Source organism: Musca autumnalis, unplaced genomic scaffold (genome assembly GCF_047663935.1).
Source record: "Musca autumnalis isolate F117 unplaced genomic scaffold, ASM4766393v1 scaffold_5, whole genome shotgun sequence".
Lineage (NCBI taxonomy): Eukaryota > Metazoa > Arthropoda > Insecta > Diptera > Muscidae > Musca > Musca autumnalis.
Genome location: NW_027412088.1, coordinates 33164257 through 33191324, shown reverse-complemented (window position 1 = coordinate 33191324; position 27068 = coordinate 33164257). Strand labels below are relative to the sequence as shown.

The following is a 27068-nucleotide window of genomic DNA, read 5'->3' as shown; positions in this document are numbered from 1 at the left end:
CGCTCTCTCTCCCCTCTCACTCTCTTAAAACTTGCTTCCAGTTTTGCCGCTTTTCGGGGTTAAGGAACGCTTTGCAGGTTAAAAATGGTAACAAATGTTAACCTCAGGTAAGTAAAGGAACACATCTATAGTATAATAGTACGTTTACATTTACGAAATCCACTCGATATCAATTGTCAATTCCATAGCTTAACCCCCTGTTTTTGTAACTATTTTTTGTTCATTCGTCTATATTCGTAATAATTTGAGCATCCATAGCTTAGTTGCTAGATGCCATACAGATCTAATTCCTCGTAGACACGTTCTATATGTTATTAAGAATTCCTCATTCAAAAATCAGCGTTCCACATTCAACGATCTACAAAATTTGACAATTCGTGTGAGAACATAAATTTTTTTACAAAAACAGGGGGTAAACCTCAATTGAAATACACAAAGGAATTGACCAAGGCGTAGTCTTCATGTGCTGTAAAATTTGTTTGCGCGAAATATCCAAAAAAATGTGTGTTTGACAGCAAATGAAGACATCAATTGGTATTATTAAGTCTGTCTGGTTACTTTCCCAGCAAGAATTGTCCAGCAAGAACTTTCTAATAGAGTAAGGGGTTTTTATTCTCTTTTGCTAGAAAATTGTAAAAAGTAAACAGACACCTTCCCAGCAAAAACCAGCAAGCAATCAGCTGACTTGCCAAAACATAACAATTTGTCCGTCAACAAAGGAAGCAAACACGTTGTATTTTATTAAAAATAAAAAAGAAAATGAAACAAAAAAGTATTTTTCCACTTTACAAATTTGTTTTCCATAAAACAATACAGTTAGACTATGTTATTTCCACAATAAAATTGTTTTTAATGTTCATAAACATAAATCAACAAAAAACTAAAAACGGTTGATTGATTGTTTTCAGGAAGAAGAAGAGCTTGCAAGTGCTTGCTAGAAGAAATTTGTCCAGCAAGAATTTGCAAGCTCTCAGTGAAAGAACTGTCAAAATGTCTCTCTCGAATCGTTCTCTTTTGCGGTTTTTTTGTGTTAACAGACGACTTCCAGCAACAATTGGTACAAATTGTTAGAACGTTTTCACACGATAAGGTTTGCCTGCTCAAAAATGCGTTGTCCGTTTTGGTTCTCATTCGTAAATTGTGTCAGTGTTGAAACAAAATGTGGAAGTAAGTGAACGAAAACGTACATAAAGTACCATACATACAACACTAGCATGTAAGATATTATCTATGTTCTTCAAAACATGACTTCTATGTACCTGTTAATAACAAAGGTATTTCCCTATTTCATAAAAATCTTTCTTGAAAAATTTACGCTGGTAACGCAGGTATCATCTTACCTTCAGGTGGTAAGAATTATTACATTATTTTTTACATGGCATGCGCGCATGAGGCAACAATTTTAACAACGCATACATTTTACCCAATTTTATGGGATTCACAAGAATTACTTTTTTAATTTTCAAATACAATACACACATAAACCTTTTTGGTACATTTATGTAAAACCGTACTTCTTTTTGTTCAAAAAGTACGCTGGTATAAAATGACTTCAAAAACGCAACACTAGATGTGAAAATTACGAATGAGAGTCAAAACGGAAACCACGTTTTTGAGCAGTCAAACCTTATCGTGTGAAAACGTTCTTACAAATTTTAGGGTAACCAGACACAGCTATTGTATCGCCTTCTTTATTGCACCCAAGGCAAATTTATATAAGGTAAATGCATGAATTACAACAACTAACAAATTTACAAAAACAACATTGTTGTTACAGAAAATTTAATATCAAAGAAAATATTGAATAATGGGGTCGTTCTAAAAAATTCTCAGGGAAAACATAAATACATTTTGAAAATCCTCTAAAATAGAATAAATTTGAATCAAAATGTAAATAAAAAGCATTCAGGGGCTCAATTCTTGTTCTATGAAAATTTGAAATGAAAAGTTTTATAAAGGAAATAAATGTTAAATGAAAAATTTTGTAAGGCAAATATTTTTCATTTCAATTTTTCATAGAACAAGAATCCAGCCCCAGAACTGTCGTAAGTCATTGTTATTACACATTTACGATGAAAAGAAGTATTTTATGGTATCTATGAAAAGTGGGCCATGGAGCGTTCTAGCTCTTAAATTAAAAAAAAAGTATTTTATGGTAGGAAATTTCGAGTAGACCCCACAAATTTCATGAGTAGACCCTATTAAACTTTGAAAACCAAATTTACAAACAAAGTAAAAATACAGCTGATTGTCACTTCTACATTATATAAATTTGCCTTGGTTGCACCATTGACAGTTGAAATCCACTCGATTTCGTAAATGTAAACGTACAATACATTTTGGAACATGTTTGAGGTTTGTGAACTAAGAGAAATTATTAATGGAGTGGAGTTGGTTTCCATGCCGAAATCTGAAATCAGTTCAAAGCACTTAATCAAAAGACATGCTGGTGAGCCAAAATGTAAGTGCTCTCTTGTAAAAATCATAAGTGGATTCATTTTTACATAAAATATAGATACATATACCATTTCTATATAAAACCAACAAATGTCCTACAGACAGTTTCTTCAAGTTGATTTTTTACAGACGGATACTTTGTCCTTATAGCCTATTTATAACACCCCCTGCAATATAAGTCCGACCTCCATATTTCTAGGGTTCCAATCAAGCATATGTATACTGATTCAATGGATTGAACTAAAAAAAACTAGTCGGTCGTAGTTGATAGACAAACTGTTAAAATGATTAACTTTACACGTCTGTATTGTTATCAGCAATAATACATTATTGATTTATGGCCCAGTAAAGGCAAAACTAACTAACAACAATTCCAAATGGGGTGCATTATCAGCAACATTATCACCGCTTGCCAACTTGCTTGCTGTGTCGTTCGTTGGCAAACAATCTCATTCTGCCTCTTCTTGTTAATGTTCATTTCTGTCATTGATAACGATAATAATACAAATTTATAGTGATAAGCAACGATAACAGCTGACCGATATAATGGGTCTGATCAATGGGATCTATGAGGGATATATTTGGTGTACATAGTACATGCATATCTTCCAATGTGTTTTGTTGTGGGACGCAAAGGTGTGGAAGCAAAGACCTTTTTGCCAAAACAAATCAATCAATCATTTTTACTATACGTGAAAATGTTTCAAAAAAAAAAAAATGTGAACAGAAACTACACAAAAGAACTGCTGTTTTTTTTTTGTTTTTTTTTTTTGTTTTTTATTGTTTTATACGAGTAATATAAATTGTCTCTAATGATTCGGAAGCCGTTTATATGGCATAAACTATCCTGAGGTTCAATTCCTGTTTTATGAAAATGTGAAATGAAAACATTTGTAAAGTTTTATAAAGGAAACATTTTTATAACAAATAATAATCCAGGGTGGGCAGAGTTATTTAAGTTTCATAATATGTTTACATTCACAAAATCCACTCGATTTCAACTGTCAATTCCATTGCTTAAACGTATTTCCATAAAATATGTTTTAATAAAATACGTCATTGACTACCCAGCAACAAATTTTGGAAGTTGTGCAATTGGAGTTATGATTTCACAACATCTTTCGATGTAGTCCAACAGAGTTATGAAAAATGCACTCCGTTCGGTACATTTTATAAGCAGTTGCTGTAGAGATCCCTACGGAAAAACAGTTGGTTGATCCCTACATATTTGTTATAAAATAAAGAAATAACAACTTGCTAACATTTTTGCCGTAATTCACGAGACGGACATTTTAACGAAGTAGTGTTGAAGTCCATGTCGAAAGCTGAACTAGTGATGGGAAGGCAACATAAAAAAACTTTAGGATGATGAAAGAAAATCAGATGCACTTGGATTAAATCGAGAACGGAGGAAGTAAGCTCAAATGTGATTAAATTTAATGGAAACTTTTCTTAATTTGTGTTTATATAATAAAGTTCTTTGTGTTCTTGTTTTACACAAATAATAAATGCATTTTATTTATTTTGGGATATTTCGCAATGGCTTGCATTTTAATTGCATCTTTATGGCCCCGGCACATACGGTCCGATGCGCGTCGCGCCTCGCGTTAGGAACAACAACCACATGAAAAAAGTGTAAGTGATGCCAAGTTTGTTCTTGAAGTTTGCATGTGGTTGTTGTAACGCGACGCTCAACGGACCGTATGTGCGGTGGCCTTTAGACTGATTAAAAATGCAATCCGAAGAATGCGAAATGGAGTGCATCCTAGCTGCGCGCTTTCTTGTAAAATTCATAAGTGAATTCATAGGAAAAGATGTACTCCAACGGCAAATGTTTCGTACACTTGTAGTGATCCAACTGCATCCGTGGATGCAAACTTTTTGCTGGGTAAGCATTTACACAAGACAGTCTGCCTGCAAATACAACTCTGATTTACTAACACATACATACATTTGTCGGCTGTCTCCCAGCTGTACATCATGTTTTCACAGACAGTCGGGTTAACAAATTTTTGACATTTTTGTAAAAATAAGTGAGAAATGTGTTGAAAACAAAAGAACAAGAACAAAAACCAAATATGTGAATGGAAAACAAAAAGAAATCGATGCTTTTTAGTCATAATTTTACACCTGTTTTTGCAGTTGTGCGGACGCCTACGTCACACAGGCAAGTTATGGGATTTTGACTATCAATAAATGAAGTTAACTGTACTGTAATTTGTAAACGTAGGGTTAGTAGTCAATTCCATTAAATATCTATCCAATAAATTACGTATTTGACCAAAGCATACGTGCTAAAAACAACAACCACTTTACCATCTTGGTCCTGGTTCACACTAGAGTGATTTCATTGAAAAAATTGCATGAAATTATGTGTCTCTAGATCGACCTCCATAGTAAAGTAAAATCATAAAATTTCATCAAATTTTTTAATGAAATTCAGGCTAGTGTGGACTGGAACTTGGGAAGTACGTTATGACAGAAATCTCGTCTAAAACACAAAACCGAGATTAATAGTACATTTACATTTACGAAATCGAGTGGATTTCAACTGTCAATTCCTTTGTGTATACGTCAAATGAAATCTCATCTGAAATCCATTGGATTTCATTTGACGTTTAAGCAATGGAATTGACAGTTGAAATCGAGTGGATTTCGTAAATGTAAACCTAGCATAAAACACAAAACCAAGATTAAAACATATTAAACCCTTTTCCATTCGTAGACATACGCTTGGTTTACATTTACGAAATCCACTTGATTTCAACTGTCAATTCCATTGCTTAAAAAACGTCAAATGAAATCCAATGGATTTCGGATGAGTTTTCATTTGACGTATTCGTAAAGGAATTGACAGTTGAAATCGACTGGATTTCGTAAATGTAAATGTACTATTAATCTCGGTTTTGTGTTTAGTTTACATTCGTCGTCGTTTCGTGATTTCGCACGGAATCAAGCTAAATTTATCATGATTTCGCATACAAAAATGAAATCATCTCATTTCGTGATTTCAGCGAAATCAACATCGAAATCACAGTACACATGATATACAACCCTGTATTTGCATAAAAAAGTACCAAAAGTTGCAACACTTTTCACGTATCACAATAAATAAGGTAGATGGTCAATTGCTGCAACAAAAAATTTTAGTATCAAAATTTGTAAACAATGTGAAAAAATATTAAATTACTTTGTTACAATGCTATTTTTCATTGTGCTCTCGTACTTTTTTAATGGTAATGTTAGAAAAAAGAGCGAGTTGTCAAAAATTGCTTCCCCATACAAATTTCTTAAAAAATACGGAAATTGCAAAAACTCCAGCATAAATGTCAAAATCAACGTATCAGCTATCGTATTAGATACCAATGAACATGCTTGCTGCTAGTTTCTACTAGGCCAAAAGTGTATGACAGAAAACAGGAGAAGAGGGTGTTATTTGGCGCGATTTTTGTTTGAAGAGAACTGCAAGTATTACTAGATTTCGGATTACGGGAACGCATTTTTATCACTAAACGGGAAAACTACTGCAAGTACTAATATTGTGCAGGATCTGAGCACAACTTTTATCTATCAAAATTTATTATAACGTTGTCTCAACTATAAAATCATTTTTTATTTTTTCATTTGTTAGTACTATACACAAATAATACGATATATACATAATTTTACTATAATTTTCCAAAGAAAGTTGTAAAATTCTACATTGTCGTATATTTTTGATGATTAATTCAATTTGCAAAAACTTGATTTGAAAATTCATGTTCGATCAGCTGCGCATATGCGTCTACCTTGATCATTGTGATATGTTTGAAATCAACAAAAAAATAAGTGTAAACAGCGGGGTGTATTTCAGGATTTCGTGAAATCCATTGGATTTTGGAGCGCAAGTGTAAACTTGGCATTAAAGACTTTTTGCATTACTATGTATGAATAATAAATAAAAATAAAATAAAAAGTGTCTAATGAAAAAAATAAATAAATAATTTTATGATTTCCAAATAACTTTAGATTTATTAACTCCATAAAATCTCATGCGACCAATCGTAAACTTGTAAAACACAACAAACTCTGTTGCAAAAACAGTTGCAACTTTTGGTACTTTTTGAGTAGAGTTGGATTTTTTTGCACAAATACCGAATACAAACCAGCCATGAGAGGATTTAATTTTTGTATGGCAAATCTGGTCAAATGTGACCACATTAAGCAATAAATCCCCATGAAGTGGGTTAACCCGGCAAAAAACTGTAGTGTAACCGTACTATTACACTTTTTCTTGTGGTTGTTGTAAAGGCCGCTGCACATACGGCGCGTTGAGCGTTTCGTTACAACAACCACATGAAAACTTCAAGAGTGACGCGTTGAAAACAACAACCATATGAAAGACGTGTAAGGGGCCGTTTAGTGGCAACAACCATATGAAAAATGTTTAAGTGATGTCAAGTTTGTTCTTGAAGTTTTCATTTGGTTGTTGTAACGCGGCGCTCAACGGACCGTATGTATTTGGTCTTGAAGTTTTCATGTGTTTGTTGTTTTTGGCGCCTAAAACGACACTCAACTGATCGAATGTATCCAGAAAAGACGAGCTTTGGATGCAAAATAGACTGTATCCTAGCCGAATTATGATTTTTTTGTCTCGATTGAAATTTTTTGTTGTACCAATCCTACCAATGTATCTACCTTTTATATTGGGCCATGACACCTGATTTAGCTGAAATGAAAATATTAGTACATTTACATTTACGAAATCGATTCGATTTCAACTGTCAATTCCTTTGTGTATACGTCAAATGGAATCTCATCTGAAATCAGTAGGGTTTCATACGACGTTTAAGCAATGGAATTGACAGTTGAAATCGAGTGGATTTCGTAAATGATTATTATTTCATTTTTGTATGCAAAATCATTTTACATGAAATCCCAAATGTAAACTGTTAATGGGTACATTACACGATATGTTTTTTACATATGGGTTGTCACTTTTTATATACGAAATGTATATGCCAAGTGACATCACATATGTAAAATAACATATCGTGTGAAGTACGCATAAGTCCCGGTCCACACTAGAGTGATTTCATTGAAAAAATTTCATGAAATTATGCGTCTCTAGATCGACTTCCATAGTAGAGTAAAATCTTAAAATTGCTGCAGTGAGGAATTCGATTTAAGAACGCCTAATTTCATGAAATTTTTAATGAAATTCACGCTAGTGTGGACCGGGACTAATACCCTAGACAGACGGCAGCGTTAATTTACATTAACTGCCTTAATTCAAATAAATTCGTGCATTATCCACATTCTTAATGCACAAAATCGAGCTGCATTTAAAAGGCATTTATGTATTTCAATATGGCAATGCCGTAGAAGAGAGCCCATATTCATATGGAGGAGAGAGCATATCCATGCTCTGAGACACAAGGAAAACAAAAAATACATTGCAAACAACAACAAAACAGCAATCAACTGTTTCGTAAATGCAGAAACTGTCGTCTGTCAGGCCAAAATTAAATACAGTTATTAATGCAAATTAACGCTGCCGTCTGTCTAGGGTATAAGCAAAATTTTCAGTGTGTTCGACATGTGGCCAGAAAGCATAACAAACCCCTTTTAAAAAATAAACATGTGGCATCACGGCTAAACATTCTGACGTTTTAAAACAGCTGTTTATCTCAATGACCACCCCCCTTAAATAGAAAATAATAGATTCTATTCAACAACAACACAACGTTTTTCATAGTAGTGCCGGCTAAATATTTAATGGAGTATTTTTGATCGACGAAATGGCTCCATCATCAGCAAAACCACCCGTTCTTCGTTCCAATAAACGACAAAATTTCCTCCAGAAATTCTATAAGAAATATCTAAACTTTGAATATGCCAAGTATTTGATATTCGATCCCTCTGCCTTACCGATTGTCACGGTTTTTATTTTATTGGCAGAATTGTTATTAAATGTGTTGGTGGTAAATCGTGTTCCATATACGGAAATTGATTGGAAGGCCTATATGCAAGAATGTGAGGGATTTCTAAATGGAACTACAGATTATGCTCAACTGAAAGGTAAGTAGCTAGGATATATGCATGATATCTCCGTAAAATGTGTTTAGCTAGTTCTATTTTTGTTTACATTTAGGCTAAGTGATGCGCTATTTTTAGTACGACAAAATGTTTCAGCAACATTTGTACTTATTTGGAATTATTTTTATATATGATTTTTTATGTATTAAGAATCGGAAACGAAGAAAGAAATGTTGTATGACTTCGTCATGAATTTGGACTGAAACTCAAACTCCCAAAAGATCTCTTAGTAAGTTCTTTAAAGCCTTCATACATGCGACAAGATTTGCTATATGTAATTTTGACTGAAGAGCATAGTTTTCTGATTAGAGATTTCTCTTTGACCATATTTGATATTCCCAATAAGACAATTGGGGTTTTATTGGAAATCGTTTGGTATTTCGTCGCTGATAATAAGGTATTGTATTTTGAGGAATGACGTCAGGTGTTTTAGAAGAAGTTCATATATGAGGTCTTCTAATCGAAGACCATATGATCCTTTTCTGGAAGACCATTAGCAAATAGCAGTCTTTATGAAGGTTACTTGGACTTCTAATTTTAGAGCATTAGGTCATGTCAATGAAGATGTCCTTCTAAAGAACATGGTCTTCTCTTAGAAGACCATAAGGTATTTTTATATATATATATATATATATAAAAAAAAAAAACAATTATATAGATCAAAGGAGCAAGTTGAATGTAGTGGCTGGATTTGAAACTTTTTCACAAAAAGATTTCAAAAATTAAATGTTTGTCGAAAATAGCCGGCCTTCGCGATCATAATTTTTCAACATTATTTTTTTTTTCGTCAAAAATCATATGGTTTTTCGGAACTTTCCTTTTTCTTTTTTATGACCTTTTTATCATTTAGACCACAGTTCTTGTCATAGTGTCATTCGACCATTTCCTAGAAGACCATTGTATCCTCTCATAGAATACCATTATTCTAATAAAACTCCATAAGCCTTCTGAAGACAACTAGATCTTCTGATTGAAGTCTTTTTTGACCACTTTTATAGAAGAACAGTAGGTAGATGACCACTAGAAATAGATCTAATGGCTTATATATCATTGATTCTCAAAGTTCTCAGGACCATCCTGAGAGAGAGGTCAATGGATAATCTTTCATAACTATCAATACAACAGATTTGAACAGTACTTAAAAGTCCTTTCATTTTATTTGTTTGTTTTTCTTTTGTTTTATTGTTATTTTTTTACAAATTAAAATAACTAACAATTAGATAACATAACGGCTTTGTTTTTTGTTTTTCATGTACAATTAAAACTAAACTCGTAAAAATAATAAGAGGTCTTAAGCGCAACTTGTATCTTCTTCTTGTACTCGATTAAAAATCCTTTTCTGACAATCGACAATTACAATGAAACAAAAAATAGTAGACTTAAGGGAACACAAATTACACTACCCTAATTGAACATGGATTTCAATTTTGAGAAAAATCCTGAATCTTTCTTTTCATCTTCTTCTGGTTTATTTGTGTCTGTTGTCGTCGTCGCATTGGGTTTTTGTTTATCTTGTTGTTGTGATGTCGTCGAACTACCTGTGGTGGTGGTATTGGAAGATCTATAAAATATTGAACATTACTAGTTATCAAGGGAGAATAAATGTTCTATTATACTTTACGTTGCTTTCTTGCTGCCATCCGTTCGTTTCGTAATACCATGTACCGATCCGGGTGTATTTGTTTCTAATTCGGCATATTGTTGCATTAGTTGCTTTTGTTCTTTGGTTAATGATTTTGGAATTTCTATTTTAATATTTATATAATGATCACCATGACCATGGGCATTTACACGCTTAAGACCTTTTCCTTTGAGGAAAACTTTATGATGCGAAGAAGTGCCGGGTTCAATGTTCAACCACTGATCTTCATAGACACCCTCGACGCGTATTGTGCCACCCAGCACAGCTTGGGATAGTGATATAACGGCATCGGTATGAACATCAGCACCATCACGTCTGAAGTATTTACTTGGCTCCACTCGGAAAGTAATGAACAATTCCCTCTTGCCCACCTGCATGCGTACCGTTTGTCCATTTTCAATACCAGCGGGTACAGGAACTGTCACCTTCTTTCTTTGTACCGTTTGACCCTTTCCTTCACATTCGGCGCAAGGATATTTGATATATTGGCGGGTACCCTGACAGTAGCGACAAGTAGAACGCATAACAAATGGCCCTGTTGAAATAGTTTCCATGCCTGTGCCATTACAATATTGACAGCGACCTGGTTTTGTGCCGGGTTCACATTTGCTGCCATTACACTTGGGGCAAGTATCAACTACATTGACATTTATATCCTTGTTGACGCCACGAGCTGCCTGGGCAAAAGACAAGTCCATAACCACCTCTTGGGAACGTCCAAATCCATATTGGGACTCGGCAAAGTCATCAAAGGCATTTGAACGGAAATTACCATCACCGAATATTTTGCGGAATAGTTCTTCGGGATCAATGGTCGAACGGAATTGCCAATTTTGCGAAAAACCTTGAGGACCGTGGCCGCCAAAGCCTCCACCTCCTTGGCGATTCATACTCTCTGTTGTCTGGCCATAGGTATCATATTCCCTGCGTTTTGTATCATCACTCAACACTTCATAGGCCTCGGAAACTTCCTGGAACTTACGACTTGCATCGGGATCGTCTTTATTTGTGTCAGGATGATATTTCTTTGCCAGCTGATAGTAGGCCTTTTTAATTTCCTTGGCCGAAGCATTTTTGGCCACTCCCAACGTTTGGTAATAATCTTTTGCTTTTAACTCATTTGTTGTGTGAAACTTACGAAGACTTCCCTGATAACCACCAACGATTTGATGCTGATTTTTATTATGAATGTTTGGTGTTGTTAATGTAATCGTCGCAAAAAGTTTTGACTGATTTTGTCGAACATTGTTGTGGCTGACGGCTAGCAAGGATTGTGCGGGCACACTTTTAATTGATACTTTTCGTAATAGTTGTAAATTGAGGCGATTACAAGTTATCATCTTGGAATTTTTCTCGAAATTGTCCCCCGAAAAGTTTCTCACACAATTTTCAGCTGATGAAATGCCGTAACTCGCATGCTGTCCAATGTGACAATTCACAATAACAACATTAGATGTCAAATTGTGTGGGCATTCACAGTAATATGAGTGCTTTGTTGTTCTAAGGGCGTTTTTACACAAAAATGCCGTTGTGTTAGGAAATACATTTGAAAGGGTATTAAAAATGGAAAAAATAACTAATGGAATTGAAAAAGTATATTTATGCTTTTGCGAGAATTTATTTATAAAACTCCGTCCCCAGATACGACAAGAAATGTGTGTTCCCGTACACAAAATCTTGTAAACTTTTCATGTTTATAAAGGAATGAGTAGTAGATGGTGACCTTTTGTATTGGGAAAGTCATGCCCGGTGAACTTTTGTATTGGAAAGTCATGCCCGGTGAACATTTGTATTGGGAAAGTCATGCCCGGTGAACTTTTGTATTGGGAAAGTCATGCCCGGTGAACTTTTGTATTGGGAAAGTCATGCCCGGTGAACATTTGTATTGGGAAAGTCATGCCCGGTGAACTTTTGTATTGAGAAAGTCATGCCCGGTGAACTTTTGTATTGGGAAAGTCATGCCCGGTGAACTTTTGTATTGGAAAAGTCATGCTCGGTGAACATTTGTATTGGGAAAGTCATGCCCGGTGAACTTTTGTATTGGGAAAGTCATGCCCGGTGAACTTTTGTATTGGGAAAGTCATGCCCGGTGAACTTTTGTATTGGGAAAGTCATGCCCGGTGAACTTTTGTATTGGGAAAGTCATGCCCGGTGAACATTTGTATTGGGAAAGTCATGCCCGGTGAACTTTTGTATTGAGAAAGTCATGCCCGGTGAACTTTTGTATTGGGAAAGTCATGCCCATGGATGGTCTGTTCCTTTACTTTTGGAAATGGTAAAACCGGCAAAAGTAGTAAAAGTTGAAAACTACTCCCATAGGAATTTTATGGTGTCCGTAATAGTTGTAAATTGAGGCTTTTCGAGTAAAAAGTGGTAAAACTTGAAAATTCTTGTACGTAAAGGAACAGAGCTAGAACTGTCAATAGACGTATGGTAGATTCATGATGCAATAACAAATGAAAATTAACCTTGAGTAGATTCATGCAGGTTCTGGAACAAAATAAGTACTCATGGTCTTCTATTAAAGAGCGATCTTGTACGAACAGCCTACCTGTATTTTGACCTCAAATGAAAATACGTATTGATCATTTATAAGAAAATCTATTTATCTTCTAGGAAAAGATGTAAAGAAGTTTTAGGAGATGATCTATTGGTCTACTAATAGAAATGTATGAAGAAAAAAATATTAAAACTGCCAAATATACTAGATTCTCGCAGGAACAAAACGTCTTATATTTGAGTTCGATCTTCACTGTTTGCTCTTTGGTGTTATATGAAAAGACGTATTGATCTTTTAGGAGAAACCCTATTGATCTTCCATGGGAAGAAAACCTAAAGATATTCTAGGATAAGGATTTTTATTCTTCTAAAAGAAGATCTATTGTACTTCTATGAGAAAAATTCCTTGTATTCTATTACAACACTTATGCGAAGACCTACCTATTGGTCACAACCTCACAGCAGCGGGTTCTTTCGTAACAAATTGACCCGAAACAGTGCTTTTGGCCAGAAACTGCCGACCTAGCATCAAACCTATGCTTCTACGTTGGTTTCTATGCTGCTACAACAACCTACTGGTCTTCTATGAGAACATCTATTTGTCTTCTAAACGACACATTTTGGTCTTCTATAAGAAAATCTATACCTAATCCTTTATAGGAAGACCTAAATTATGCATAATCTATCTTTGATCTCACACTAATAAATTATGTTTTCATTTACAGGTGATACAGGACCCCTTGTATATCCGGCAGCTTTTGTTTACATCTACTCGGCTTTCTATTTCATTACCTCACATGGTGAAAATATTCGTTTGGCCCAGTATATCTTCTGCGTAATATACCTGTTGCAAATGTGGTTGGTATTGCGACTCTATAGCAAAAGTCGTAAAGTACCACCATATGTCTTAGTGATCAGTGCCTTTACATCATATCGTATACACTCAATTTATGTTTTGCGACTCTTCAATGATCCAGTGGCCATACTTTTCCTCTATGCTGCTCTTAACTTATTTTTGGATCGTCGTTGGACATGGGGAAGTATATGTTTCAGCTTGGGGGTTGGTTGTAAGATGAATATTTTACTATTTGCCCCAGCCCTACTGGCATTTTACATCATAAACCTGGGTTTGGTAAAAACAATTGTACAATTGGCAGTATGTGGTATTGTACAGTTGCTAATTGGTTTGCCTTTCCTTTTAACATATCCCTGGTCATACATTAAAGGAAGCTTTGATTTGGGTCGGGTATTTGAACACAAATGGACAGTGAATTATAGATTCCTACCCAGAGAATTCTTTGAAAATAAATACTTCCATCTGAGCCTCTTGGCACTGCATTTGCTGTTGATATTTGCTTTTGCCAATCCCACAATAAAATATTTTAAAAACTATGTACGCCTAAGGGCTTTGCAGGATATGCTGTTACCTCAACTGGCCGAGCAAAATCGTAAATTAAAAGAAAACAAGGCAGCCAAGACAAAGAAGCCAGCAGCAGCTACTGAAACAAAACCGACCAACGAAGATGAAGAAAAACTAACACCCGATCAAGAAGCCTTTCTTCATAGTTTTGAGAAAACTCTACAAAAGGCATCTGGCCAGAAGGGACCTATTAAACCAAAAGCAAAGGAAACGACGAACACAAATGAAACTAGCACCCAAGAAGACAAAGTCTCCATACATTTTGATCAATGTACCCAGCTGGCTTTGTTGCCATTATTTTTGTGCAACTTTATCGGTGTCTTGTGTGCCCGTTCTTTACATTACCAATTTTATGTTTGGTATTTCCATTCCCTGCCCTATTTAGCATGGTCTACGGAATTTAGTTTGGGCACCCGTTATCTTTTACTGGGCCTTATTGAATACAGTTGGAACACATATCCAAGCACCAACTTTTCTTCATATGTTTTACATGTATGTCATGTGCTATTGTTGCTTGGTGTTGCCCGTTCAATGTTTAAGACCATAAATCAAAGTGAAACCGTACGAAAGCAACAGGAACAAATGAAAGAACAACAGGAGAAAACCAACGTCAATGGTTCAGTATCAAGTGGTAAAACAACTGCTACTGGTGCCAAGAGTAAAAAACATAATTAAGAAGTCTTTCACATAACCACGATAAGTTAACATTTTTGTCAATCAAAACAAAAACCAACAACAGACCAATAAAGCTTTACGATTTTACAAAATTTTAAATGAAGCTGTCTTTTTATTTAGCGGAAACAGGAAAAGGAAGCGAAAAATGAAATGACATTCAGACATTCGGTAAACAACAAAATTCACCGTAGCTCTTCAACTCCCCGCGCCATGTCAATAACCAAATACAGCAAACGTGATAGTGACTGAGTTCCAAACCTCACCACCAATTACCCAGGTGCAGATCCAACACGCATCACGGGACACTTGTTGGCAACATTTGTAGAGCACACAAATAAACATTGCTTATAAACTGAGGTGTAAGTCTGTGTTCTTTATTCCGTTTCCACAAAATCTTGCAAAGAGTTTCTTTAAAATACAGTTTAGCAAAAAAATGTTTAAAGTTTTGGCACTAATCTTGTTCAAAAAGCGGTGACTTGCGCGGATGAATTGAACATGCCATCGAACATAGGAAATAGGACACCATCGACTAATGTGTTCAGAGGAGTCTCATTTCAGCCTTCCTAATATTGCAGAGTGTGGCAGTAGATTTAGCGGTGGATATTGTCATATTCCTCCGTTGGAATAACTGCACTAAGTCACCTATGTAGACATTTAGCTTATCATATCTTCACCATAAATGCCCAAAAACGTAACCCACAAAACCAAAACTTTACAGGAGAAGCAAAAAAACGTTACAAAATGAACAAGTAAAATTGCGTTAAGTTCGGACGGGCCGAACTTTTTATACCGTCCACCATAAAATATTCTGATGTAAAACGGAATAATAATTTTCTTTACTGTCCACAATTTTAGGAGATATTTCGTGACCTCTTATACCTAAATAAGGTAAAAAATCATAAAAATTTATTCAATCGGTCGGGAGGAACCTTATATGGGGCTAAATCATAGTATTGACCTATGTTTTTGGTGTAGAAGTTTTGTGACCACTGGGAAACTCAAATGTCGAATTGCAGATACTTGCATCAAATCTTGCGAAAATCGGGAGATACCGTTAAATGGGGGCTCTACCAACACATGTATCGATGTGGACAGTTTTTCGAATTACAGATAGTAGGGCAAAAATACGGAAAATGGAGAGGCACCGTTATAGGGGGGCTATACCAAAAACATGGACCTACGTTGACAATTGAAAAAGGGGGGTGGCTATACAAAAGCTTGGACCTATGCTGACAGTTTTTGGTGGAGATGTTGTGTGACCACTGGGAACATCAAATGTCGACTTACAAACAGTTCGGTCGAAATATGTAGTTAAAATCTTCAAAATACCGAAAATCGGGAGGTACCGTTCCATTGGGGTATACCAAAACATGGACCTATATTGACAGTTTTTGGTTGAGTTGTTTTGTGACCACTGGGAACCTCAAACGGCAAATTACAAAATACCGAAAATCGGGAGGCAACGTTATATGGGGGCTATTCCAATACGTAGACCTCTGTTCACAGTTTTTGAAGGTGATATTTTGTTATCACTAGGAACCTCAATTGTCAAATTACAGGTAGTTCGGTGAAAAATTTTAGCTAAAATTCTCAAAATACCAAAAATCTGGAAGTACCGTTATATGGGGGCTATACCAAAACATGGACCTATGTTGACAGTTTTAGGTGGAGATGTTTTGTGATTACTAGGAACCTTAAGCCTCAAATTACAGGTAATTCGGTCAAAAATTGTAGCTAAAATCTTCAAAATACCGTAAATCTGGAGTTTTAGTTATATGGGGGCTATACATGGACCTTTGTTGACAGTGTTTAGTAGAGATATTTTGTGACCACTGAGAACCCCAAATGTGAAATTACAGGTAGTTTGGTCTAATAGTGCAGCTAAAATCCCAATACCGTTACATGGGGGCTATACCAAAAAGTGGTCCGATATAGCCCATCTTCGAACTTGACCTGCCTATGGAAAAAAGACACTCGTGTGCAAAAATATAGCGCTCTAGCCCAGTTATTGCGAACAACAGACGGACATAGCTAGACCATCTTAGAATCTTATACTGATCAAGAATATGAATACTTTATATGGTCGCAAATGATTAGTGTGATGTGTTACAAAGAGAAAACCAGTAAGGAAAGGATCAAAGTCGGGCGGGGCCGACTATATGATACCCTACACCACTGTGAATATGTAAAATATGTGGAGCTATATCCAAATCTAAACCGATTTTGATATAATTTGGCACATTTATTTATAGACCGCATTCAGTCACACATTCCAGATTTCATCGAAATCGGACATATATAGCGTGTTTGGTGCAGCAAATACGTGAACTCGGGCGAACATATATATGGGAACTATATCCAAATCTGAACCGATTTCGATATAATTTGGCACATTTATTTCTAGACTGAATTCAGTCACACATTCCAAATTTCATCGAAATCGGACATATATAGCGTGTGTGATACAGGAAATACGTGAAATCGGCCGAAAATATATATGGGAGCTATATCCAAATCTGAACCGATTTCGATACCAATTTGGCTCATTTATTTCTAGACTGAATTCAGTCACACATTCCAAATTTCATCGAAATCGGACATATATAGCGTGTGTGATACAGGAAATACGTGAAATCGGCCGAAAATGTATATGGCAGCTATATCCAAATCTGAACCGATTTCGATACCAATTTGGCTCATTTATTTCTAGACTGAATTCAGTCACACATTCCAAATTTCATCGAAATCGGACATATATAGCGTGTGTGATACAGGAAATACGTGAAATCGGCCGAAAATATATATGGGAGCTATATCCAAATCTGAACCGATTTCGATACCAATTTGGCTCATTTATTTCTAGACTGAATTCAGTCACACATTCCAAATGTCATCGAAATCGGACATATATAGCGTGTGTGATACAGGAAATACGTGAAATCGGCCGAAAATATATATGGGAGCTATATCCAAATCTGAACCGATTTCGATACCCCAATTTGGCTCATTTATTTCTAGACTGAATTCAGTCACACATTCCAAATTTCATCGAAATCGGACATATATAGCGTGTGTGGTACAGGAAATACGTGAAATCGGCCGAAAATATATATGGGAGCTATATCCAAATCCGGACCGATTTCAATATAATTTTGCACACTTGTTTGTAGACAAAATTCAGTCACACATTCAAAATTTCATCAAAATTGGACGTATATCAAGCTTTTTGTAGAAAATTAACTTATGTTGAAACTGAGGTATGGGGTATTGTAACTCGCAATCAGTTTTACTATACCATAACTTTTGACCGCATTTCGGTAAAATAAACTGTTTTAGCCCGATTCACCGAGGGGTTTCTTAAAATAATAATTTGAGCGGAAGCTGTGGTCGTACTAATGTAAAAAAATCGGAAAAAATCGTTGAATTAAACGAGTTTCATAATGTCATTTTCCAATTAGTGGTTTTACAACACAATGTAGAGCTTAATGCTCAAAGGAGAAGTTAAAGAGTACACTTTAGAGTTGAAGTTTCTAATGTACGATTTTTTAATATATCCACTGTATCTACCTCAAACGGATGCTGACATTTTGAAACCTGAAAATGGGGTTTTTTGAATTTTTGCTCTAATCGGGACGCGCAGCTGGATTTTCCTAAAAGCTTATTATTTGATTGTAGTACTCGCGATTTCGCATTTTTTAATGTATAACATGAGGGTGTAGCCCTCACAGGATCACAGTAATCTGCGCCCAAACACGAAATTTTTGTGCGTAAATTTTTCTCAAAAACCTATTTTTTTGGTTTAAAATTTACAAACGTCATTCGATTTCCATGGAAACCCGCGTAAATTTAGTTTTTTTACGTTCTGAATCTAACAAGCCACGACGCGTAAAAATCCACCCACTAGATCGGCGGATATGATACCCCTCAAATTTCGAAAATTTGCAAAAAATTATTTTGAAAATATCGCATATTAAAACGCGTTTTGGATGTGTCAGTTCTACTTAAATAAATAGATCGATACGCGTGTTTAAACTGCGCGAAAACAGATATTTAAAAACTCTCGTAAATCCAGAGATATAATAGATTTTTTCTAAAAATTTAGTGCGATGCTACATCCACGGTTCTTCATGGATCGCATTGAAACGGCATAGAATGATGTATTTTTTAATGGTGATTATTGAAATCGGATGCGCATAAAATGTAAATGAACTTCGCGGAAATTATGACCATTTTACAGTATTTTGCACCCTAATATGCAGCAGATGCTACATCGTGGCCGCCAAATAGAATTTGACAAACTGTACATCTAATAAGAGGGATTGATTCGCTGTGTTGGAAAATCGGATGCGCATCATGTCATTTTCATAATTACGCTGTTTATACGCGTCTCAAATGTTATAATATTCAATATAACATTATTTTAACGTTATGCCACAATTGGAATTCCTTGTGATTTAATATAAGGTTCTAATAATATTAGCCAATAGGAAAACTATAAGCGAAAAATTTGTTACAACGGAATATCATCATTATTGCGTGAAATTTTCACGAAAATGCCGAAGAACTCAAACATTTTTTCTCCAACTTTTCCTATAAAACCATAAAAAAATAAAATTAGAATAATATGATTTTAATTTATTCATAATATTTTCTTCGTATTTTTGCAAATAACATGAATACTATAGCTCCAACCTTCACAACTTAGGTTTCATTTTATTCCTCAAAATGTCTGGATGCTGTTATAATTTTTTTATATATTTTTCGTAAGTATGAGCGCTATTGTTTCAAAAATATGTTTGTAAATACGTGAAATTATTTAACAAATTTGATTTTTCGCGAATCCATTGAGACTTTGCGATTATTTTTTGCATCATTGCAAAGGTTACGAGTTCAGTTAACGATAATAGGACATAACAGCTAACTATATTAAGCCGCGATTTTTTTAGAATTTTTTCTAATTATCATAATTAAAACGGTCATATCTTTTGCGCGCAACGATCAAAGTTAGTAACGAAAACAGATTTGGAATGCAGATTTTTTTCTTAATCTGTGTACCAAAAATCATTGATGTAGTATCAAAAATTTTTTTTTGATTTGTTTGAAATGGAAAAGACAATTTTAGACATTTTTCCTGATATAGCGTGTTTGGTGCAGCAAATACGTGAAATCGGGCGAAAACATATATGGGAGCTATATCCAAATCTGAACCGATTTTCACTAAAAGCAATAGCGTTCTTCCTATGGCTAAAAAAGTTGTAGTCCCCAATTTTCAGCTGAATCGGACAAAAAATGCGACCTGTATGTTGCGAACAAAAATACATGGATACACAGACGGACGGTCACGCATAAATCGACTCAGAAAGTGATTATATGTATATCCCCAAAAGGAACTGTGGGTCTATTTCGTTTCCTTTTGTATGTTACATACAAATGCACAGACATAATACCCCTTACCACTGTTTGGTGTAGGGTATAAACAAACTTATGACCTGTTTCTCTAAGACGATTCGAATTCAAATTCTTTCGAATTACTACCAAACTCCTGTAGTTATAGAACATTTTTGTTTGATTGAAAACAAACATGAATCAAATATTTTTCAAAAAGAGAAGTTGTGTGGTAGTTCTACGAATTTGAGTTCGAATCGTCTTAGTGAAACAGGTCATTAATATACCCTCCATACTATGGTGGTCGGTATAAAAACTGTTTTATAGAATACCAATCTTATGAGGGGCGAGTATTCGGAGTATTATCAATCATGTACGAATGGGAGTAAGTTATTTGTAGAAGCCGCAGTGTTTGAAGATTTTGTAGATTTCATCACATATTCAGCATGACAACGATATTTTTCATGTCCATCGAATTCAGACATTTGTTCTGGTCCAATACGCCATATCTTGTGGCGGGCATCGTCACTACATGTCACAATCGTGTGTAGAGCATACTACCTATACGATCTGGCCAGAAAAAAAGACCCAACACAATGGTTCATCAATCCCACGGCAGCGTATTCTTACGTACCCGATTGACCCGAAATCAAAGGCTTTGCTAAATATGAATGCAGATTATAGCAATAAATTGTATTATCCATCGCCCCCTATAAAAAACACTGCCATGCAGGGTGCATCTTAACTAACTTTGAATGAAATCCGCTTACAACTGGGAAGTTTTCGCGGATTCTGAAACAGCATTGTTCATAGAAGAGAAAAATCAAAAAACAAGAAAAAAAAAAAACAACATACAAAATTTGAACTTTTGCAAGTAAAATATACTCGTGTAAAAACCGGACACCCGGGCTAAGTCGGTGCCTACAACGTAGATATTTGACAGACTCTATCTCTTCTGCATCTTCACATAGCCTGCAGTAGTTAATGCCACTGTCATCCCATTTTGTAGAGATCACATTCTGCAGTGACCCGTTTTCATTCCTAACTTGTTGAGTGAGGGTAGGGCGATTCTGTTTGTGTTTCTTTATTCCATTCAATAATATTGAGGCCACTAACTACTTGGAGAAGTTCTTTCCTTTGTTTTTCTTATTGTTCATCAGTTTATTGTTAGGTCTTAGATTTTTTCACATTTAAGCTGTTCATTGTAAATAATAAGTATTTGTACATTTTTGTTTTTCTTGTTCATTTATTGCTAAATTTATATAAAAAGTTATGCAGTGTAAAACTGCACAATAGCTTCCTTTAGGTTGGTTGTATTCCAATGCGAGTATTTCATTAACATAGTTTAAAAATGATTTTATCTAACTGAATTATGCCTAGCCCGTAAATATGTATATGTTGAAATAATACTTTGAACTTGAAATCCAAAACAACTTAACTTCAATGTGTGTTTTTCTATTTTATAAATACATTTATAAGTCTTTATTTTTTGTGTTGTTTGTGTGTATTTTAAGCCGAAATTTTCACAGTAAATAGAGGCAGTGCTTTTTGCGTTTCAAATTCAAAAATTGGTTACCAATTTTCGAAAAAGAAAACATTTTGTTGGTGTTAGTTTGTTTCCCATCTCTTCTTCTGTTGTGTGATGGTGTAGGGAAATTTTGAATATAAAAAATCACTTATATTATGGACTTATAACTAATTACTTTACAAACTAAATAATTTAAAAACTAAAAACAATTAACGCCTGTAAAGTGTAAAAGAAAAATGGATTATGTTTTACGGTTTACACAACACTTCCTCCTATTGAAGAGTACATTTTGAAGTGCAAAAATAAATGTATATTGTCCTAAAGCATGATTTAAAACTTCTTCTTGTTAAAATGAAATGCATTTTGCTTTCAAAACGTTTTCATTTCACATTTACCCAGAACAAGCCTTAAACCTTTAGAGGCACTTATCAACAAAAACTTGTATCAAAACAAATCAAAAGCTTTGAATTGTGGACCGTAATTGAGACCGAAATAGTGTAATAGTTTGCGTTTACAAGAAAGAAAAAAGAAAGCAAAACAACATTTGTTAATAAAACAAAATTAATAGAAAAGATAGAGAGACTAAAACTAAATGTAGAAAAATAATAAAAATAATTTAGGAAACTAAAGCAAATAATATAGGAAAAAATCTAACCTGAGCAAATTCAATTACTCGGTCATTCAGTACATGTTGTGGCAGCTGTAGCAGGTAATGCCGTTGTTGTGTTTGTATTTGTGCTGGAGGAGGTAAGGGCAGTCGTTGATGTACTCGATTCCTCCATTGTTGTGGCAGGTGCTGGCGACAAAGGTCTCATTTCACCAACATCCGCCGTAGAAACAGAGGTAGCCGTCGCAGCAGCCGCTGATGATGATGAAGAAGTTCGAACATCTTGACCGGAACCAGCAGGTGATGCAGCCTGGGAGGATGGTTGAATACTGAAAAATCGCAGTAATGTAGTTTCACTATTTCTTCTACTGGATGTAGGCGTTCTGGGTTGTGAATGTGGCGATGAGGGTGACAAATGATGATTTTGTGACAGTCTACGTCGAGGTGTTGTAGATTTTGGACTACTTTCAGATTGTCTCAGACTTTGCAGACGTGGTGAGGCAACTGCTGCCACTGGTCCACCCGCTCCTCCACCACCACCACCCCCCACACCGGCATTCGCATCATTTCCTTGGCCAGCCGAATGCATGGAATCCTGCATTTTCTCTGACAGCGTTGTACCCCGACAACTGGATAGCAATTTTTGTTTACGCATTTTTGTTAACCAATCAACTTTCTCCTTAATTTTACGTTTCGGTGACATTATACCCAAATGTGGAGCTTCGCCATCCAGCACATAATTTGGTAAATTAGAGGTGGGCGAATATATCAACGAAGAAACAGAGCTGGAGGTTTGTGTAGAGTTTATTGTTGCCTGCTGACTCGTCGAGGGAGGAGATGTATAAGATGCTGCATTGAGATTCGTATCTAGCACCGGTTTTCGTTCGGCCAAAGGCGAGGGCGTTGTTTGCATTAAGGGAAATATTTTTGATATTGCTATACTGGACGGAGGTGTATTTAAAACCGCAGATTGTTGTTGTGTATTTTCTTGATTTGAATCGTTGTTTGCAACATCACCATGTACTACTGGGCTACCGCTTTCTTCAGGTATGGATGTTAGTTGTTTTTGTAAGCATCGCGCCGACAAACCCATGGAGGTACTTGCAATCGCAGAACTTGATGTTGAAGGACATGGGCTGAAAAGTCTTCGACCTCTTGTTTCTAACGTTTTTTGCCTTTTATTTTCAGGTAAATCTCCATCTCCGTCCGCTCCCTCGGGATGATTTGCCGCAGCACCCAACATTTCGAGAAAACTACGTTTTGTTGCCACCTTTTCCACGGTATTTGGCGTACGTTCATTTTGTTCCACCAGTCTTTTTAATGATCGTGGTGTTGACTCCAATTCTCTCAAGTTATACTTATGTGTGGAAGCCGTAGTGTTTGAAGGTTTTGTAAATTTCATCACATACTCAGCATGACCTCGATAGTTTTCTTGTTTATCTGATTCAGATATGTGTTCAGGTCCAATACGCCATATCTTATGACGGGCATCATCACTACATGTCACAATGGGACAATCATGTGTTGAACCCCAGGCCACACATGTTACTTCCACAGTGTGACCAGAAAGACCCACCAATGGTTCATCGGGATAATCTAAATTCCATACATATGCCTTTTCATCAGAACTACCGCTTAACAGATATCTGCCATCAGGACTAAGGCAGGATTTAATATAAAAAGTACTATTTAAAAGGCCTCTATAACGGGCCAAAGGCTTTGGTGAATATGAATGCAGATTATAGCAGTAAATTGTATTATCCATACAGTTGGCAAATAGACGACATCCCGGTTCATCGACAATCAGATTTGTGAAACCCTTAAATGTCGATGTGCCTGCATATGGTAAACTATATTTGGGATGCGGTTCCTTCTTGTAGGTGCTATAGTTACGTCTCAGGTCCCAGACTTTAATAATTCCATCGCCTGCTCCGCAAGAGATCAATGTGTTTTCATCCTTAAACAAAAACAAAACAAACTCAAGTTAGCAGGTACTCAAAATAACACTCAGCTCTCTTAAATATGCATTTCATAAACCATAAACAACTCATGCAAACTGTCCACGAAATGTGTTAATCATATCCAAGAAAAGGAAAGTATTGCGGTAGGGGGCAAAATGTTGTCATCTATTTTTATACTCACTTGAAATGCTAGTCCTGTAATACTGCTTGATGTTGTGTTTGGCGGCATTTTTGGTGTTCGCGAACGTTTTCTTTGCGACACTGGTGTTCCGGGCCCGCCAACATGACCACTATAAATGCAATTATCAGCTCTTGGCGTCATATCCACATTTAGATTTGCCCTAGTATCCCATATAATAATTGCGCCATCACGACCGCCTGTTGCAAATACCGACGAATCGTTCTTGCGAAATGCTGCCGTCTTCACAGATCTTGTGTGACCCACAAATGGTCGTATGCCGACAATTTCACTATTTGTAACTTCCCACAGACGAGCTGTGTGATCACCCGATGCAGAAATGAAACGCATTTGTCCAGGAGCCCATTCCAAGTCGAATACGGCATTATAATGACATTGTGGTGCCGTCAGTGCCTTCTCCTCAGCTTCATAATTGCGTTTTGTTGTGTCTTGTAGGGCAATTTTTCCATCTTCATTAGCAATGGCCAGCATATGACGGTATCCATCGCAATTGGCGAATTTGGCTGCAAATATTGGAGGCTCTGGATTAAAATCAGAGCTGTAATTTGATGGTTGTATGCCACGCCAGCTGTCCTCTTTGGCCACACACAATCTCTTCAGTGCAAAATCATAGCTCAGGTCATTGGCTATAATGTAATGGAAAACAAAGAACACAATTAATAACACGAAAATGCACTACCAGCATATTTTTGATATCAACACAATTGTTGTAAAGAATTTGCTCTCTATTTTCTTCTTCTCTTGACAAATATTCAACACAATTTTATTTTATCTGCAATAATTTTATTGGCGCACAATTTTCCCGCCTTGTTTACTAGAAAGGGGGAGTTTTGGAGCCAAAATATGTTATTTCTTCTATTTAAACCCGCCAAAATGTTTTTGTTGTTTCACACGTCCCAAACCCCCCACCATTCCTACACATAAACATTGTTTTCTTTTGACTTGCACTAATAGATTTTTTTCTTAACACTACTCACCTTCCCCCTGCTGTCTCTTAAAGTATCTTTGTACATAATTCATTGTTTTCACTTTATTCTTTTAGTTATTTAGTAATTTTATTAATAATTTTAATGTTTTATTGCTTTTTTATACGAAAAATCTAGCAACGAAATTGATATTCATGTTCACCGATCTGTCTTCAGTTTTGAATGAAGAAAAAACACTAATTTGACAGATGTGGCGTAGTGTAGATCAAAAAAAAGCCGCGCTGTCAAACACAAAGAGTACGAAGTTGGATGTCTTTTTTTTACGGCGACAGATAAGTAGCTAAGCTCACGTTTACATTGCACTATTTATGCTGTATTAACATTAGATCATTTTATCATGATAAATACTATTATAGGGTTTTTAGATTAGCACGAAAAACTAGTTTTAGGATTGTTTCGTCATTTAATTGCCGAAACCGGCAACATTTTGCGTCATTTACCATATACAAATAAATGACGATAGCTGCGTCATTTATTCTAATGCCGGGCATACACTATACTGCCAAACTGCACTGCCAAATGAACCCTTTGTGTACGTGTGTGATTGACTAGTGTGTGGCATCCCTTCAATCCAATTTCAAAAAATATATATATTTTCCTCCAAAAATTCGATTTGGAGTTGAAATTTTCCAATTGTTTAATTTTATCACAAATAGAAGTTGCTGTTTTCAAAAATTATTTGTTTGTCACTTGGAAAATAAACAAAATTCATCGGATTGAAAGGGGTTCATTTACAAAATCAAAACTATTTTGATTTCAATCCTGCCAAAACTACTCCCAAATACATTGACAAAAACTTCAAAATTTACTAATACTATTACAAATGCTGTCGTGCATGCCCATAGTGTATGGGCCGCATAAAGGTCTGGGTACATAAGCTGCTTTGCCTGGTTGCCTTGCTTTCCTGCTTCATTTTTGACATAATAAAAATAAAACAAGTGAGCAAAGGCTATAGTCGGGACGGGGCCGACCACCACTACCCCTGTACATAAGCTTTTCACTGGTAAACATTTCTTTTAGGGAATATAAACCGACTAACACCAAAAATAATATGCCTCTTTGTCTCTGGGACCCCCATAAGCAACCAAAATTTCGTGACCACCCAATCAAAATTACGACCTGTAGCTTGATTGCAAAAAATGGAAGAATTGACAGGCTTTGCCGTTGGAATACCCCTACTAGAAGCCAATATATTCACAAAGAATAAAACTTTGAATTTGTCTCCAAATGAGTTTTTCCCCATTCCGACCCCTAAATATTATCCGACTATCACCAAAATCAATAGGCTTCTTCCTCTGTGGGACCCCCATTAAATTTCGTGACGATCCGATCAAAATTGCGACCTGTGGCGTGATTACAAAAAAATCGGAAAATGGGATGCATTATCGACTATTGCCATATCTCTGTTATTTGACCACCTATGACAACCTAATTTACATCGTTGTAAAGGTGATATTTTCTACTTTCCTTGCCAGACTTTGCTTTTGATATACCTCTTAAAGAAACAGAGATATTGGCTTTGAAATAAAATGTTGACTTTTCTCCTAATAAGTGTTTGCCCATTCCGACCCCTAAATATTATCCGACCATCACCAAAATCAATATGCTTCTTCAGCTGTGAGACCCCCATT

The 27068-nt window shown here is 35.7% G+C and overlaps 3 protein-coding genes across 4 annotated transcripts; 1 reads left to right on the top strand and 2 right to left on the bottom strand.

Moving 5' to 3' along the window:
* The first annotated feature begins 8034 nt into the window (after window positions 1-8034).
* Alg3 (Alg3, alpha-1,3- mannosyltransferase) lies at window positions 8035-14870 on the top strand. The gene is made up of 2 exons (XM_073957193.1): window positions 8035-8517; window positions 13402-14870. The coding sequence occupies exons 1-2, from the start codon at window positions 8238-8240 to the stop codon at window positions 14769-14771; spliced, it is 1650 nt and encodes a 549-aa protein (XP_073813294.1). The 5' UTR covers window positions 8035-8237; the 3' UTR covers window positions 14772-14870.
* LOC141387459 (protein tumorous imaginal discs, mitochondrial) lies at window positions 9689-11630 on the bottom strand. Of its 2 annotated transcripts, none has more exons than XM_073957194.1 (2): window positions 10157-11630; window positions 9689-10096 (listed from the first exon to the last, which is right to left on the bottom strand). In XM_073957194.1, exons 1-2 carry the CDS (start codon window positions 11515-11517, stop codon window positions 9940-9942), a joined length of 1518 nt encoding a protein of 505 aa, XP_073813295.1. In that variant the 5' UTR covers window positions 11518-11630; the 3' UTR covers window positions 9689-9939. The 2 variants fall into 2 exon arrangements, with proteins under 2 accessions (XP_073813295.1, XP_073813296.1); XM_073957195.1 differs by having other exon boundaries at window positions 10152-11624.
* A 6422-nt stretch (window positions 14871-21292) lies between the features above and the next one.
* On the bottom strand, window positions 21293-25669 carry l(2)dtl (WD40 domain-containing protein denticleless). The gene is made up of 3 exons (XM_073990774.1): window positions 25429-25669; window positions 24434-25077; window positions 21293-24248 (listed from the first exon to the last, which is right to left on the bottom strand). Exons 1-3 carry the CDS (start codon window positions 25469-25471, stop codon window positions 22362-22364), a joined length of 2574 nt encoding a protein of 857 aa, XP_073846875.1. The 5' UTR covers window positions 25472-25669; the 3' UTR covers window positions 21293-22361.
* Between the last annotated feature and the right edge of the window lie 1399 nt (window positions 25670-27068).